Here is an 18,474-nt window from a genome sequence, read left to right as displayed (position 1 = left end):
GATGAATGGGTAAAGAAATCGTGGTACATATACACAATGGAATATTATTCAGCCTTAAAGAAGAATGAAATTATGGCATTTGCTGGTAAATGGATGGAGCTGGAGAATATCATGCTAAGCGAAATAAGCCAAACCCAAAAAAACAAAAAATGAATGTTTTCTCTGATACATGGATGCTAAGTCTCAATAAGGGGGGACAGCACTAGGGGGAACAGAGTTACTTTAGGTAGAGGGGAGTGAAGGGAGGGGAAGGGTATGGGACTAGGAAGGAGAGTAGAGTGAAGCAGACATTATCACCTCAGGTACATGTAACCGCATGAACAACGTGATCCTAAACATGTATGTCAGAAAAGTGAGAAGTCATACTCCATCTGTGCATGATTTATTAAGATGCGTAAGTGCATTCTACTATCACGTGCAACTAATTGGAACACATAGAACAATTTTTTAAAAAAAGTATCTCAGCTCCTGCTGACAAATTGAGAATTGACCATCTGGTTATTAAGCTTCCAGTTTCAAGTAGAATAAATGCTATATTCAATTACAAAAAAAAAAAAAAATCCATCCACACACAGTCTCTGTAAAATGTGAATGTAGAATTTGGGACACACAAGACCATGTTTGTACAATGTTGTGATGGAGGCATAGAGGTATAAATCAGGCACTTACTGTCTCACTCCATGTTAACATTTGCTTCTTTTCTTCTCTTGTGGCATTGCATATATAATATAATTCAACTTGTTGCACAAGAACAAGTCCAGATTCTTGGATATTTTAGTATTAAATGTCTTCTTAAGACATCTATGTGCATTGGCATAGGGATGAGCTGCTAGTTATCTCCAGGGTGCAGATGTGCCTGGGTTAACTGGGTCCTACATTTAACCTCCTAACATTTAGAACCTCAAGTCTTTTTTGAGTACGCTACCTGGCCTTAGAAAGAATACCCACTTCAATGGGGACATCAGCTCCAACAGTGGTCAGTAAAGACAGTCTTAAATGATGTCTATGTAAGCTGGGGCGGGGGTCCCACAGGCCTGTTATTCCAGCAGCTGGGGAGATTGTGGCAGGAAGTACCCAGTCTGAGGGCAACCTCAGCAATTAGTGAGGCCCTAAGCAACTTAGCAAGACCCTCTCTCAAAATAAAAATGAACTAAACTAAACTAAAATAAAAATAAAATAAAATGGGTTGGGGATGTGGCTCAGTGTCCCTGGATTCAGTCCCCAGTACCAAAATAAATAAATAGGATGTCTAGTGGAAATGTAGCCATGGATGCAATATGAAATTGTTCTCACTCACTAGCAGATAGAAAACGTCAGAGGATCCAAACTGCCTGGTGTTCCAAATCAGTGTCACGGTGTCTAGCAGGACCATGCTGGTCTACCTGTACAAAATTACAAGTATCATTACATTTCCTGAGTTTTCAAATAAGAAATGTATGCTCAGAGAAGTTATTTGAAAAGGACATAGAACAACTAATTGTTGGAAACTGAAATTAAATCTGCAGTCTGTCTCCAAATTCAGCAATCTTAGTAACTAAAAAATTAGTATGTGGCCCTTGGAAATTTCACTTTTTTATTATATTGTAGTCAATATTCTTAAATATATAAAAAGTAAACTGATGAAATTACTGTTATTTATTCTTGTGAGCTATCTTCCATCTGAAAAGAATTTCTTTTCATTTTAAAGTTAAGAAAAGCACATTTTTTCTTAAATCATTCAAAATGGACAAAAATTTAGATAAATCAAAATAAGACAGACATCTATTCTTTAAAATTATAATTGAGAGCTTTAAATATATTGTCTTTTGATGTTGAATAAAACACGTCCTTCACAATTTTCACTGCATTCTTGTACTTCTGAAAGAGCGGAGACTCACCTGCAGGTGGGACCCCACAGCGGAGCCGCCGTGGGAACAGGCGAGCCACCTCCGCTCAGCCGGAGGCTTCACAGAGAGGAGACACGAGGGCCAGAGGGCAGGGTCTGCAGGGCAGTCCTGGGTATGCAGCGACAGCGCAGCCAGCGGCGCCATGCCCCCATGGGTGACCGGCTCCGCAGGTCCCTCCTGAGAGGGGAAATCGAGCTGGACGCCTTGGGGAGGTGCGCAGAAGTCCAGGCTGCCAGATTGGACTCCCACGATGGTCGGCCTCATGGAGTTTGGACGTGTGCAGACTGAGGTCGCAAGTGGGCAGGTGGCTAGCGTCTAAGGAGGGCGGCGAGTGGCTCTCGCGCTGCCCTGCATCTGCCGGTCACCCTCTCCAGGGCTCCCTGCACCTCCTTGTTCCTCAGGCTGTAAATGAAAGGATTCAGCATGGGGTTGATGACCGCGTACAACAGGGAGATGAGCTTGTCCCCCTCCGCTGGGTACAGGGACTTGGGCCTCAAGTACCTGATCAGCCCCGTCCCGTAGTAGATGGTCACCACAGCCAGGTGGGACGTGCAGGTGGGACGTGCAGGTGGAGAAAGCTCTTCTCCTGCCCTCCGCGGAGTCTACCCTCAGCACCGCCAGCAGGATGCGAAGGTAGGAGAGGAGAATGAGGACGAAGGGGACGAGCACCGTCCCAGCGCCCCCTACCGCCATCATGGTCTCCTGCAGCGTCGTGTCCGCACAGAACAGGTGCAGAAGGACCTGCAGCTCACAGAAAAGGTAGTCTACCACGTAAGGACCGCAGAGTGGGAGGATGACGCAGTAGAGCGGCACCACCGAGGCGAAAAAGCCGAGCGCCCAGGCTCCCAGCGCCAGCGCCGCGCACGCCGGCCAGCTCATGAGCAGCAGGTAGCGCAGTGGGTGGCAGACGGCCACGTAGCGGTCCAGAGCCATCACTGCCAGGAGGAAGCACTCCGTGCACTCGAGGAACAGGGTGAGGTAGGTCTGAGCAAGGCAGAAGGCGTAGGAGATGACCCTCCTGCTGGCGAGGAAGTTGAAGAGCATCTTGGGGACCACCACCGTGCTGAAGAACACGTTCAGGAAAGCCAGGTGACAAAGGAAGAAGTACATGGGCGACTGCAGAGAGGCATCGAGGACCACCAACGTGACCACCGCCGTGTTCCCGAAGCAGCTCGTCAGGTAGACCAGAGAGAACAGGAGGAAGAGCAGGAGCTTGGCCCAGGGGTGATTGGAAAAGCCCACCAGTACCAGCTCGGAGAGGGCGCTGACATTGACCTGTCGCATGCTGGCCACTAAGAGAAGGCAGCCGTTTCTAGAGGGAACCCTGGGGTCAGGCCGCTGCCCCTGCTCTCAGCTCCACTGCCAAAGACAGAGCGTTTTAAACTGAAGTGCGAATCGCTGGTGAAATCTTGGACATCAGAATAGCTCCAAAGCGCCCACCTCCCAGCCTGTGGCCTGCCAGCCCCGCGGGTCTGCAGGCCGCAAGCTGAGAACTCCACCCACCTCTACTCACTATTTTCCATGTGTCCAGTGCACTCCTATATTTTCTAATCCAATGTTTTTATTCATTTCCTCAAAATAGGTTCAGTAAAATGAAGTGACTTGCCTGACATCACAAATTGAAAATTTGAAGGTTGAACATAATTCCATTCTCCTCCAACTACACTAAAAACCAGAAATGACAGGATAGCTTTCCTTTATCAAGAATAGGTTTTCCTTCCTGATCCCTAAGGAAAATAAATTATCACCTCATAGTTGTGGAACACTACAGCAAATTTGTCTGTTTTAACTATCTCAGTATTAGTAAAAATAATATAGTGAATTCTCCAAACACTGGAGCTTTTGAATTTCTAAGAATTGCTAGTCATGATCTCAGAGGATATAATATTGTCATTTCAAACCCAGACTCCTTGATTACCTTAAGCAATGTCAGACTGGTTTTACAGGACTGTGTCTTGCAAACATGCCCACATGTGCAGCTACACACTTCTTTTAAACTTTAAGAAAATGTGGATTTCATGTTGCTGCTTGTGCTGAAGCAGAAACTGTGGGCTGGTTGTACGAAGGCAGAATGCTTTCTAAGACACATAAATGCTAACTTGCACACAGCACCAAAGGGAAACAAACAAAGCTTCTGGGATTTTTTTTTTTTTTTTTTCAGTGCTGGAGATCAAAGTCAGAACCTCATGCTTTCTAGGCAAGTGGCAAGTACTCTACCACTGAGCTACATTCCCATGCCCAGTCCTGTTCCTGAGGGGTTTTGTTTGTTTGTTTGTTTTTGGAACTGGGGATTTAGAGGCAGGATCTCACCAAGTTGCTTAGGACCTCACCAAGTTTCTGAGGCTGGTTTGAACTTGTGATCCTCTTGCCTCAGCCTCCTGAGTTGCTGGGAATACACTTATGAGCCACCGTGCCCAGCTCTGAGACTATTTTTGATCACAGCAGTGTCTAAGTCATAAAACGTGGAGCTCAAGGTTCACATAGACTTAGACACCACTCCTGTCTCCACTAACTCTCATTTCTAGTCCTGCTTAAAATCCCCCCTTTGCCACTTCCCTTTTGAAGGACATTTCTAGATTTCCATCTACTCTCTGTTCAGCACCTTCCATTGTGTGCACAGCCTAACTCGATCAGTGAGCAGGACCACTTGACACCAAGCAGCACCACGGGGGAGGGTAAGTGGGAACAGCCACCTTGCAGCAAGAGAAGTACAGAGGGAGAGAGGAACCGGAGGGTGCCCACAGGGAGGGGGGACCTTGGGGAGGGCACTCCCTGACTGCCTTCCTTTTGAGGTTAGGAGCCTGTTCATCCATAGCTGGTACTGGCGCCTTGTAAATGAATCATCCTGAAAAAGGATCAAAGCTTCCCATCTCCTCTGAAGAGCTGGCATGAGAAGCAGGGCTTCCCCAGCCCCGGGGCTTATCACAGCTAACCCTTGCCAGAAATCGTCTCTCTTCCCAAGGTGCCCCTCAGCACTGTGGGACTCGGGTCGAAGAGTGAGAGGACCCGGGCTTGATCCGCAGAGCCGATCTCGCGTTATTAATTTAGCCTAGAAGCATTCACAGCCTCTCATTCCCTTCTTACTCTTCCCGACTTCATATTGCATATGCTGCAGGATGAGGGTGAAATGAATGGAAGATGTTTTCCAGGCATCATAAATCTGAGTAGCGGCTTCAGTGAGTTAGGTGAACTATATCAACAGCGAAGGTTTAGTTGAATCCCAAAGGGAACCAGTTAACTTCACGTAAAAAATAAAAACTAATTAATTATTGTGCTTCTCACTTCTGATGCAGACAGCTCATTAATGCAACTTTAATTTCCTATGTATGGTGCCACATGTTAACTCCATTACTTCTCGGAGAGAAACATCTTAATTTGGAATTTTAAATCCAAAAAACTTTAAAACTAATTGTTAATGATGTATTTCAAGACATACAAATTTTCTGAACAGAAATTTTGTAAAGTCTTAGGTGAATTCAATTGTTATAAATATAAGTAATATAATTAACAAAGAAATGGTATGTCACTTAAATGCTGATGAATCTTTTGTGATCAGACCCATGCCACTCTCCAAAGCAAGAGGACTGGTAAGAGTAAGACACTCGTTCGAGAGAACAAACTCGAGACTAGACTTCTGTAATAACCCTTTAGCTGACTTGAATCACACAGCAGAACAATTGACTTAGTTCCGTGTAAGTGAATAAATAGCTGGCCTTTGTTGTTGTTACTATTACCTGTTCCCTTTTAAAGTGGAGTTTTGAGGATCAGATTAGCTCCAGACAGAATTATAGGGCACGAGGGCAAAGTTATGATCAGATACAAGATGCTCATGAATCTTAGACCCCAAGGGACAGAAATGCCTCACCTGTACCCACGTCTGCACTATTATATTACCATGCAGTGATTACCACTACAAATCACAGCTGAATAAAATAAAGAATAACAAAAATACCAGCCTCGATCAAAGCCAAGCAAAGACGTCCTAATGTTGCCCTGGCTGAGAGGAGACGGGAGGAACTGAGGATGCCTGCGGATGAGTAAGCGTTACTCCAGGGCAGAGTGGCAAGTGCACAGCCCTGAGCCACGAGCTCCTGTCCTAGGACTGGGGCGAAGGAAGAAAGAGGTGCACGCAGGCTGGAGAGCCGCCGACAGGGCAGCAGGCGGGTGTCCCACAGGCCTGGGGACTTCAGATTCTGTTCCACGTGTGGTGGAAAGGCTTGGGAGACCTGCGGCTGTCCTGTGGGGTGTATGTGTGCAGCACGAGCCCTTCCTTGCTTAACACCTGAGTGTTTCTTTTTTCTACATAACACCAACTCAGTGAACTGCCACACTCAACAGGGGTCAGTGTGGCTGCCACACTATCCGGTGACCAGCCTTGGAGAGCGCACTGATCCCCCCACGTTGATAATCCACTGTGTGTAGTTCTGAGTGTCCCTATGGCCATCAAAGTTTGCTTTGCTCTTTAGTCACACAATATCGCCACGTGTGCCTGTGAGCGTGAAGGATGGGAACACACAACGCAGCCACCTTTCCAGCTGTAGTGGCTCCCAACTCCCTCTCTGCAGGACTGAGCGCACTGTACCACCCAGTTAATCCGTTCAAGTGCACTGATCCATGGATTAGGTTAAGACTCTCATAATCCAGTCATTTCACCTCTAAATGTTTCTCCAATTTTCTTACACATGAGCTTTTGGGGGATCCCTAATCTAAACCATATCAGTTTTTATCAGATAGGGAAAAATCTATGCCGAAATTCACATATAATCTTAAGGTAACCTGGGTAGCTAAAACAGCCTCAAGGGGTGAAGATAAGGAAGTTGGAAGACTCACATTTTCTACAGACAAATGCCTTTCAAGTCTACAGAAATGGACTCAGTGACAAAAGCACAGGGCATGATCTATAGAGTAATCAGAGACGTGTGTATCATTTTCAGTTAGTGCGGCAAGACTTTGAACTGGAAGAGGACCCTGGGCTGAGAAACCTGCATAGCCGTATGCAAGAGAATGAAGGCGCCTGCAGATCTTGCATCACGTATTAAAATTATGTCAAAGCAGGTCAGAGATGGCCTACAAACCTATGAGCTAAAACCGTAAACTCTTTTTTCCCTGAAAACACTTTTATTTTTAAATTGTACATGTTCATGGGATACAGTATGATATTTCACTACATGTGTACAATGAGTAATAATCAAATCAGGGTAAGTAGCATCTTCTTAAATGTTTGTTTTTTCTTTGTATAGATAATCTTTAAATTCCTCTCTTCTAGTTCTTATGGAACACTAATTTTTTTTTTTTTTTTAATAAACTGAAGTCATCCTCTAATGCTGCAGAGCACTAGAACCCTTCCTTCTGTCTACCTAGTTCGGCTCCCATTACCCTGTTCCTCTTTCCTCCCTCCTCCTCCCCTACCCAGCCTCTGGTGACCACTACTCTGTTCTCTACTTCTATGAAATCATTTTTTTTTTTTTTTAGCTTGTACATGTAAAACTATGAAACTCTTAGAAAATCAAGAGAAAATGCTTTATGGCATTGGATTTGGCAAGGATTTCTTGATAGGACATCAAAGTAACAGGTAACAAAAGGAAAAAAGGAAGTAAATTGTGTTTCACCAAATTAAAAACTGGTATCAAAGGACACCATCAGCATGGTGTAAAGGCAGTCCATGGAATAGAAATAATTACTTGCAAGTCCTATATCTGCAAGGAAGTCACATTAAGAAACTGTAAGGAACTCACAAAACTCAATAAAGCAAGCAAGTCAACTAAGAATAGCTATCCAAATAAAAAATGGGCAAAAGACTCCAACAGACTTTCCCCCAAGAAGATGTACAAATGACCAACAGGCACATCGAAGTGTTCAACATCACTCATAATAGAGGGGATGCAAATCCAGAGCTTAATGAGACATCACTTCACATCCAAAAGGATGCCAGTTATTCAAAAAGACCCCAAACCAGAGACTAACAAGTGTTCACAGGATGCCGATAAGTTGAAGCCCCTGAGCACTGCTAGTGGTGACAGTATGAGGGTCCTCAAAATCAAATGCAAATATCTGTCAGTTTTAAATAATTAAATGTAGAATTACCTGTGGCAGGACACTTTAACCACTGGTATGGACCTAAAGGACTTGAAACAGGGACTCAAACAGGTGTTTGTGAACCAATGACCACAGAACCACTATTCCTCATAACCAAACGGTGGAACACCCTTGGGAATCTGAGTTCATTGGCAGAAAGCAGGATAGCAAAGGAGTGTGTGTGTGTGCTTATGTCGCCTTGTAAAAGGAAAGAAATTCTGACATAAGCTGCAACAGCAATAAACCTTGAACTGTATGCTAGTAACCTAACCAGATGCAAGATGGCAGGCGTTGCTTGCCCTTACTGGAGGCACCACCTGCCCCCCGTGGCCGGTGGTGTGAGGGCTGCAGACTCTCTGTCCCAGTGGGTGTGGAGTTCCATTTTGAAAGGATGCATGTCTCTGGACAGGGATGGTGGGGACAGTCGCCCACAGGTAAATGCACCTAAGGCCATTGGACAGTGAAAACAGTTTATGTTATGTGCATTGAGCCCCAAAAAAGTTATCATGTATGGATCCATTTTTGCATACAAAAGATATACATAAATATTAACTTGGAACCTCCACGTGCATCTACATGTAAAACTGTGGTATTGACAAATAAACAATCTATCGCCTTGTGTTTTATTTATCACTCTTCCCCATGTTCTTTCCACATTTGCCTAGGTGGTCTACACTGACTCTCATTAATATCTGTGAGTAGTCTTGAAGCTTAACAGAATGAAAATGCATATTAGGCTAGTGAAATAACCACTGATGCTCTGCGCTCCACACAGCCCCTGCCTCGCTTGCCCTTGGCCTCAGACCTCCCTTCTCATCTCTACCATGTAGCAAGCTGAAATAAGTTATTTCAGATATCTCTTTCATGTATAAAATTTTGTTATCCTGTTGATAAATAGCTGAATTTCTCTTCAATCTTGAAGCAGTTATATGGTGATTTTTTCTGACACACTTTTGAGTTTTATTTGAAAGTTTCAGGAAAATGGAAACATTTTGAAATAAAAATCTGTGAACTTTTATACATTTTTGGACACTTTCAAATTCTGCCTAGTACCTTGTTACACCCACACGTGAGTAATACAAAATCATGCATTTGCAGAAGATATTTCACAGATTCAGATAGATTTAATTTACAAATACAAGAATTTTTTTCAGTTGCATTAACAAACCCAAAATGATTTAAATTATATTATTTAATCTCTCCTTCTCCTCAACTAACAGAAGCATAGTAAAACAGCCGGCACCAGAAGTACAAATAATAACAGTCACATGAAGGTCCTATTCTGTAAATTCTGTATTATAGGAAATAAAATTCACCAACCAATTGTAATAGGGAGTGTGATACAGTTTCAAATAAAGGAAAGTCGTGTTTGAGGTGGGAGCTCCAGGGAGTGAGCTCCCTGGGAGATGAAGAGAGCCACCTTACCTGGGGACGGTGAGCAGGAGGGAGCTGCTGGCACCAGCTGCCCCGCTGCCACCCTCCCCCACCCTCCCCATCTGCAAGCTGGCAGCTGCTCTAGAAGCTTTTCTTCCCGAGTTGACGGCCACCCACTGCCCCCTAATTGTATTTGCGGGTTTTGCTCATGACAGCATAGCGGAATAAAACGGTGACTTCCAGACTTCCTACAGGTGAGAAGTCCAGCTTTCCTTCCGTGGGCAGCATGATCGGCCGCTGGGAGACCGTGCCCCTAGAAAGCTTTCTGGGAAGTGAAGAGATGCTACTGGGGGAGACCAGAAGGCGAGGAAAAGATTACTAGGACTCCTTCCTATTAGAAGAGGAGAGCCAGGTTTTCAAAGTCAGAGAGGAGCCGGGCACCCGCAGGTCCCAGTGAGGAAGAGGTGAGAGCCCAAAGAGACGGGGAGCAATGGGATCAGACCAAATGCACGCGCCCTAGGTCTCTGGCTTCTTTCCTCACGGGCTGAGGCATGCCTTATGAATGCGGCATGTGTCTTACATTCTCTGTCTCTACACATCTGTCGGCCTCTGCTGGGGGGTCTGCACAGGCATTGGGAGGCCGGTTCCCCTCACCTGGACTGTTAGCTCTGTGCAGTTAGAGGACAAGGGCTTCTGCAGTCGAGCTAAGGACGCCTTCGTGGAGGTCACCTTCGGCACCTCGCTGTCCCCAGCCTGCCTGGGTACTTCCCCAGGGCGTCTTGGAGCGAACCTTTCACTTTCTCGTTGCGCAGACTGTATATGAAGGGGTTCAGCATGGGCGTCACGATGGTGTTCAGCACGGTGGCGAACTTGTTCACAGCCATCACGCCACCCTTCCTGGGGCGCACGTAGATGAAGATGGAGCTGCCGTAGTACAGCGTCACCACCGTGATGCGCGAGGCGCAGGTGGAGAAGGCCTTGCGCCGCCCCTGCGCCGAGGGCATCCTGAGCACCGTGGTGATGATGCAGGTGTAGGACACCCCGGTCAGGAGCAGGGAGCCCAGGAGCAGCACCGCCGAGGACACGAAGTCGGCCAGCTCGGCAGGAGAGGTGTCAGCACAGACCAGCTTCAGCAAAGGGGCGCTGTCGCAGAAGAAGTGATTCACCACGTTGGGCCCACAGAACGGCAGAGGGGCCGTTAAAACTGATGGCGCCAGAATGGACAGAAAGGCGCCCACGTAGGACCCCAGAAGCAGCGCCGCGCACGTCCGTCTGTTCATGATGAGCGCGTACCGCAGCGGGTTGCAGATGGCAACGTAGCGGTCCAAGGACATGACTGCCAGGAGGAAGAACTCCGTGGACCCCAGGAGGAAGTAGAAGAAAGACTGCGTGAGGCAGCCCACAAAGGAGATGGCTCTGGTGAGGGAAAACGTGCTGGCCAGCATCTCAGGCACCACCGTGGAAGTGATGGCCACCTCGAGGAAGGCGAGGTTGGCCACGAAGAAGTACATGGGTGAGTGCAGGCGGTGGTCACAGCACACCAGAAGGATGATCAGGGTGTTGCCGACCAGAGAGATCAGGTACATGAACAGGAAGGTGGAGAAAAGAAGGATATCCACGGGTTTCTCATTCTGAAACCCAAGCAGTATGAACTCAGTGACCCTGGTCCCGTTGCGGCCATCCATGCAGCTTCACTTCCACCTGCTGGGAAGGAAAGGGGGGTCATTGCCGTTCCTTGCATCTCACCCTGGAAGCACCCTGCCTTTGTGGATTAAGCACCTTTTGTTTTTATGGAGGGAATCATAATGGAAGGAGATGATTTTTCCAGTGTTCAAATAGGTCCTGAGATGAGCCAGGAAAGATAAAAGAGGTCAGACCTGGGACACCTTCCTAATAGGAATCAGTCTCATGGTGACTCTGTGACAACTTCCACTTCTCCTTAGGAAAGCTGTAAACCTCTTGTGGTGGGGAAGCCAGCCCCTCTCAAGTCTGTGGACAGCTGCAAGGACTTAGTATAGTGCCCCCACCGGATTAAGAGGCAAAGTGTTTATTTACAGTGCTGACAGGCACAGCTGTAACCAAGTCCAACTCTACATTAATGCATAGATGTGTTGAGAAGGAGGCATGCTGAAAAAACACAACTATCCATGGATCACATAATAGGCTGACGACCCTGAGTACCAGCCAACACTGTCAAATTGGCCACTGAAATAGTCAAAGTCAGCCTCATGCCAACTCCCCACGGAATCAGGTGTCATTGTGCATTAAATGTTAACAGAGTATTTAAAAGTAAAAGAAAGTATTACAAAATATAACTTTTAAAAATATCACTGTTGCTTATTCTCATCTTAGAATTTAGACAGGTAAAGCAAATGTTCGGGAAGAGGGCAGAGGAATTGAGCCTCTGAGATTATGCTTTTTTATGAGAAACAAGAGCCTAAGATTACTCACTTGTTCAGAAATGAAGGTCCAGAAGTACAGAGAAAACAGGAACCTTGTTGCAGAAAGCCTTATACTTACCAAATTGTCACTTTGAAATATTTATGTTATCAAGCTAATCAACTGAAGATAAGAATAGAGGTTGAAATGAGGAATGATTTCAAATCCCAAATTGCCATAAAAACAAAAAATTGATACTGACAGGCATTGGAGAGCTGACCACAGGAGGGTGGATATTTTTATCACTACTTTTTGATAGAGTGGTGATAGATTACTTTTTGATGCTGCTAGAGGCTAGAGGAAAATTTTATTACAAAACCAGTGCTGCAATAAGACAAGCAATCAGACAAGCTCTTGTGTCTAATTAGATTTCAGCTTTGGATGCTTTTATGAGTCAAATATTTATTAGTTTATTCTCTAATTCACTTTTATTATTATATATTTATAGCACAATGCAAAGCAAGTAAATGTGCAGATAAATTTCTTATAGGAATATTCCTCATTTCAGGATAGGAGGAGGTTTTGGTTTAAAATGGAGGTTTGTACTATAATCCTTTATAATGACCTTTCCAAATACATTAATCTGAATTCAATATTTTAATTAATAAGAGTAATGTGATATTGTGAGAAAAACTGCAATCAGTTTCATTCGAGTGTTCGTGACAAGGAAATATGAATGGCCGGGTGAAGAAGTGCCAATCAACAGCTGACCAAGGACTGTCACTAGAAAGAGCTCCTCCTGTGGTCCAGATAGAGCTGGCGGAACGGTGAGCAGTTGCTGTGAGTCGTGAGACCCAGCAGTAAGCCGCAGCGGAGCCTAAGCGCACGTGGGGAGATAATGGGGAGTACGCGGGGCGGAGCCTAAGCACGCGTGGGGAGATAATGGGGAGTACGCGGGGCGGAGCCTAAGCACACGTGGGGAGATAATGGGGAGTACGCCGCAGCAGAGACTAAGCACACGTGGGGAGATAATGGGGAGTAGCCGCAGTGGAGCCTAAGCACGCGTGGGGAGATAATGGGGAGTACGCCGCAGCGGAGCCTAAGCGCGCGTGGGGAGATAATGGGGAGTACACGGGGCGGAGCCTAAGCACACGTGGGGAGATAATGGGGAGTACGCGGGGCGGAGCCTAAGCACACGTGGGGAGATAATGGGGAGTACGCCGCAGCAGAGACTAAGCACACGTGGGGAGATAATGGGGAGTAGCCGCAGCGGAGCCTAAGCACGCGTGGGGAGATAATGGGGAGTACGCCGCAGCGGAGCCTAAGCGCACGTGGGGAGATAATGGGGAGTACGCGGCAGCGGAGCCTAAGCACACGTGGGGAGATAATGGGAAGTACGCGGGGCGGAGCCTAAGCACGCGTGGGGAGATAAGGGGGAGTACGCGGGGCGGAGCCTAAGCACACGTGGGGAGATAATGGGGAGTACGCGGCAGCGGAGCCTAAGCACACGCGGGGAGATAATGGGGAGTACGCGGGGCGGAGCCTAAGCACACGCGGGGAGATAATGGGGAGCCAATTAAAAAATCTGTATGAGTTCATCAGTAAGTGAAAACAGAAGGAGAAGAGTGGGAGAAAATCACAGCCCTGGGAGAATAAAAAGAGGAAATGGGAACAAGGAACGTCGGCTCACCTGCTACAGTGTGTCAGGAGTTTTAGGAGTGCAGGAGAACATTCCTTCCCAGTTCTCCTTGTTCATAAGTGCTTGACTTGGGTATAGTCCACAGTGGGAATGCTTCCAAAGATCATCCCCTCCTTCTGAGAGTCTCAGAATGTTAGAAAACCAAGTCATGGAGATTACAACAGGCCTGTGTGCCTTCTCCACATGCCTCTGGGAGAGAGGACCGTGAAGTCTCTGATCAGGTTGGTCTTCGGGTTATTGGGAAGACCCGGAGGGAAGCCAAGGCTCAGTACTGCACTTCCCTGGAGGCAGGGCTTTGGGGGAACAGTGGCCTCCAGAGATCAATTTATGTAACTAAAAAGAAAAGTCCTATAATTAAAAGAAAAGTAAAAGTTTTCCAGATTGAACAGGTGAAGAGAACTTGCAAACACAACTTCCATGAGAAATACAGGGAACCTCCAAAGAAAGCATCAGTGGTGTTGGGGCAAGAATGTCTCACTAACTGCAGAATACTATTGTCTCAGTCTTCAGGGCACGAGGTAGGTTTTCACCCTCCTAGACCTCATCGTCTCTGCTGACCTATAGTAACCACTACCTCCTAGCATTTAGCACTGGTAGCAAATAATATGCACTAGTAATCTCCCAACATGGCACGGGTGTTATTTTAAACTTATGATAATCGTATGAAATAGGTGGTACTATTACAATGAATTATTATAACTATTTTACATAAGCAATGAAAGAAAAAATAACAAAATGTTAGAAAACTACAAAATGTGAAGCTATATAACATAAATCATTTAACAAATGTTTCTATTTTGTGGTACTGGCCATTGAACCCAGGGGTACTTAATCACTGAGCTATGACCCCAGTCCATTTTATTTTTTATTTTGAGATAGGGTCTCACTAAGTTGCTTAGAGCTTTGCTTAGTGGCTGAGGCTGGCTTTGAACTTGCAATCCTCCTGCTTCAGCTTCTGTGTAGCTGGGATTACAGGTGTGTGTACCTCTGCACCTGGCCTGAAGCATTATTTTTAAAAGAAATTGCTAGCAATTCCTGAATGCTTAGTACCTATTGTGATCCACCATCATCAGAAGCATATAAATTAGTCTAGAGCTAAAATGTTACTCTGTGAAAATAACAGTACATGGGGATCAAGAATCGGGAGGATGAGGGGAAGTTGGCGCCCTTGTGCACCGTTGGTGGGAAAGCACAGGTACGCACTGACAGAAAGCCAGGAGGAGTTTCCACCAGAAGTTCACCAGCGGGAGGGTAACAGGGTGTCTTTATAGTAACGAGGCCCTGTCGGTTCCCCTCCTTGAGTCCTTTACCACAACCACTGTTCCCACCTGGCCCTCGCCCTCCTGGCCACTGCACTGGCTCTAATCACCCAGGGTCAGGCAGCAGATGACCAGGGACAGCCTTCTGGCCTGGAGCCCAGGAAACTACATTAGCAGTCTCAGCTGAACCCGCCTTGTGTGCTGGGGCATAATCCACCTGCCACAGCTCCAGCTGCCTCTTTCCAGAACCCAGGAGCAACCCCCATGGCCTCCTGGCCACCTTCTGCCACAAAGCTGTCAATCACAGTTCTGCCCTTCAACCCTCCCAGGGCCATCTGGGTGTGGCCCACCATCTGAAGTATCTTTATCCAAAGGGGCAGTTGGTGGTGTGGCTGGGGCCGTGACCTCTGCTCCTGGGTAGCCTCCGGGGGTCTGCTGTGGCTTCCTGATCAGTGCCAGGCCCTGCCAGTGCCCTGGGGACAGACCCACGCCTGTTGCTGAGCTGCTTCTTGAGTTTGCCAGTGACTCCCAGTGCTCCCCTTACCCAGGATTCCCTGAGTCTTCACACCTGCCTGGCTCACTGGCTGCGCTCCAGGGTGGACTCCAGACAGGTGGGGTCCAGTGTTAGGACAGGACACTGGGCTGCACCTTGCAGTGTGGGCTGGCCCCGTGCTATCCCTACATACAGCCCGTGTGTCACGGAGCATGTTCCAGAGCTTCCAGCTTTTGTTTCCAATTTCCCAAGTTCAGTGCTATTGACAAGGAATATCGTTGTATGTGTGTAGGGCACACCCTCTTCCCGTCAGTGTTATTGTTATGAGGAGTAGAAACCTGGCTTCTCTGCGTGTTTCAAGCTACTCCAGTGGAGGAGGGTGTGGGCTGGCCTTCCCCACAGCAGGTACCTAGGATCCCTAGTCTCTGTGGTTGCCTGAGTGAGAATGAGCTCTTTCCTGTTACCTTTCCTGGTATGAGCCCGGATCCTATGGGCCTGACCCTTCCCAGAGTCTCAGGAGTGTCCAGGTGGCACCATGGAGACCTCTCTGGAGCAAGGAGAGGAAGATCACATCCTGCATTGCACTCGCTCCCCAGATTATGCCGTTGCTTGGCAATATGATGACCTCACCAGAGTGCCCGGACCTCAGAGAGGGCTGCCCTGCCTCACCTAGTGCAGGGACTGGTAACTCGGACAGGCAGGCCATGGGCTCCCTGTGCTGCCCCAGGAGAGGCCTTCGCAAACCCCAGTCCCTGGGGGGGACTGGGAGACCCTGGGAGGAGAGGCGCTTGCCTATGATGAGGCCAGCTCCCGACTCCTTCCCTAACCACCCAGAGCGTCCACACGACGAGCACCAGAGACGGAAACTGCAGCGTGGACTTCAGCCCTGCCCAGGGAGGAAAACCCACGAGGTACATCACCCATACACAGGGCAGTTAGAGTTCTATGAGTTGACCCCGTGGGATTCTAAAATGTGATGAAAGAACTTACACAAAAGAAAGATAAAACGGTCACGATTGTCTTTTTGCCTGGACACCTGGGGTGCTGGTCAACATGACAGTTGCTGGCTGAACCAGCCGACAAAGCTTCACGATTGGATGAAGACCAGAGGCCAAAGTACAGGGGGGCCTTCAGATCTCACACACACAAACGGGGTGGGTCCTATAACCTTAGAGAAATAATGGTGGGGAGCAGGCCTAGGTTTAGTCATGGCCTTGCATGAATTTCCCATATTCTTTAAGCCCATTGCCCGGAACATCCCACCATAGACTTAGGTGGTCTAGCTCCGTAAGGATGTTTAAATTAGATTAGGATTTCGGCACTTAAAAATTAGGTTCACAAAGCAGAGTCCAGTTATAACGAAGTGACCCATTGTAAAATGAAACGGGGACTTGAAAGATCACAATGTGTACCCAGGGCCTGATTAATGAACAGGGCTTATTCTCCCTGCATCTGCATCTGAGAGCTCTGTTTGTCCCTGGAACTGAAGAGAATTCTTACTCCATATTGTTATAATGCTGAGCTCCACCAGCAGCTGGTGAACACTTCACTGTGGTGGACTTGGCTGATTCAGTGTGTTCAGCGCTGTCCCAAGGGGCTCTCAGCCACAGCATCCCCACCTCTGAGACACCACGCCCTACAGAATGTCCCTCCACCCACCTTGCGCCAGGAGCACAGGGGTGCCGTCACTCTGAGGCACCCTCCTGGAGGGAATCTGCTGGACACCCTCATGAGCACCACAAGCCCAGCGTCTTTCGGCTGACCCTGTGTTCTGGAGACAGCACACTCCTCACTTACACATGTTACCGGATCTCACCCAGGCAAAGCTGCGCATGTCAGGGGTCCAGATTCTCTGGAGGGTGGACATGGTCTGAGTAGGACTGGGAGATGCTGCTCCAGTGCCCTCGGAGCCCCTTCACCGCAGGGGCTTGGGTAACCCCTTCTTCTTCCCGCCCTTGTCCCTGGACTGCTCACGATGACCAAAACTGTCGACAGCGTTTCTGATAGAAAAAAACAAAAACCTGACTTCCTTGACTCTATGCTTATATCATTAGCAAAAATTTCTGGCCACATGCTCAGCTTTTCTGCAAGGAGAGGAACAGGCTGTAAGCTTCTGACCCTAAATACTAGCCATGCTTGGTGGTCCACCATAAAAGTAGCCTTGCAAGCTCACGTGGCTCCCCAGATGCCTCCGCACAGGTGGGATGGAAATCAATCCCCTGACGTGCGCTACCTGCAGGAGTCGATGTCCACACTTGCCCCTAGTTACCTGTGAGGCACCACAGTGCCCGGGCCCCCTCTACCTGGACCTGGGGCTACCTGGAAGCACCTTGGTGTAGATGGGCTGTTATCAAGGCGTGATCTGCCATGGGCTGCCTGAGCATGCTGCCACTGTCACCAATGATGGAGCACAGTGCCATCTCGATGCTCTCCATCCCTCAGCCAGGACGTCTTGATGAAGACGCCGTCCGGAGGCCAGCACAAGTAGCCGCCCTTCAGGCAGACCTTCTAACCTGGAGGCCCTGACCAACAATTGGCCTTGTTGACACATGTATTTAAACTGTGGAGCATCGCCACGTCAGGTGATGCACACGGGGAATCTCTTGCCTCAGACCCCCAAATAGGAGTCAGCATGGTGCACGCCTCTGCATATACCACGGTGAGCACAGGACTCTGCCAGACACCCTCCTGCTTCAGACTTGTGGACGTTCCTGAAAAGGACACACATTTCACTTTTCCGAATGCACAGTGCTGACCTGTTGAAGAAGTCTCTCAGGTGCTTTCTTTTCCATGCTAAGTCTCAGCCAGCAGCTTAACTAAGGTGTTCCCAAAACATCCACTTAAGGCAGAAAGTGACCAAGGGACCAAGGGGCTGGTTTGACCTCACCTGGCTGGTTTGACCTCACCCAGCTGGTTTGACCTCACCTGGCTGGTTTGACCTCACCCTTCCCTCACAGTCCACAATACTCCCTCTTATCTACTTGGACCCTCAAACACATGCCCCTCTGATGGCATGTTTGAGTCTGCCACGCATCAGGAGGTCAGCTCATGGGCTCCTAACCTCTGGGTCTCATTAACCACAGATTGTCCTGAGGGCTCTGTCCCTGGCCATCTGACTTGGGGACCATATAGGCTGCACTTCCATCACCCAGAGAGCCCTCTTGATTACCTGGGTATAAGTGGTGGGTCCCTTATCTGTCCTCTCCCAGTGACCCTTCCATGGAAGTAAAATCAGTTTTCCAGGGTCATTTCTGCAGACAGGGTAGCCCACCATGACAGAAAATGGAAAGCTCCAACTTACAGAAAATC

At 47.8% G+C, this 18,474-nt stretch overlaps 1 protein-coding gene across 1 annotated transcript; it reads right to left on the bottom strand.

Annotated features, from left to right (window-relative positions):
* Nucleotides 1–9,465: 9,465 nt before the first annotated feature.
* Nucleotides 9,466–13,534, bottom strand: LOC306663253 (olfactory receptor 6T1-like). The gene is made up of 2 exons (XM_079143688.1): nucleotides 13,405–13,534; nucleotides 9,466–11,039 (listed from the first exon to the last, which is right to left on the bottom strand). Exon 2 carries the CDS (start codon nucleotides 11,018–11,020, stop codon nucleotides 10,061–10,063), a length of 960 nt encoding a protein of 319 aa, XP_078999814.1. The 5' UTR covers nucleotides 11,021–11,039; nucleotides 13,405–13,534; the 3' UTR covers nucleotides 9,466–10,060.
* Nucleotides 13,535–18,474: the final 4,940 nt, after the last annotated feature.

Source organism: Sciurus vulgaris (genome assembly GCF_902686455.1).
Source record: "Sciurus vulgaris genome assembly, chromosome: 6".
NCBI lineage: Eukaryota > Metazoa > Chordata > Mammalia > Rodentia > Sciuridae > Sciurus > Sciurus vulgaris.
This window is presented reverse-complemented; position numbering and strand designations above follow the sequence as displayed.

Coding starts and splice junctions, on each gene's coding strand:
- LOC306663253 (XM_079143688.1), bottom strand. CDS start 11,020: ATGGATGGCCGCAACGGGACCAGGGTCACTGAGTTCATACTGCTTGGG.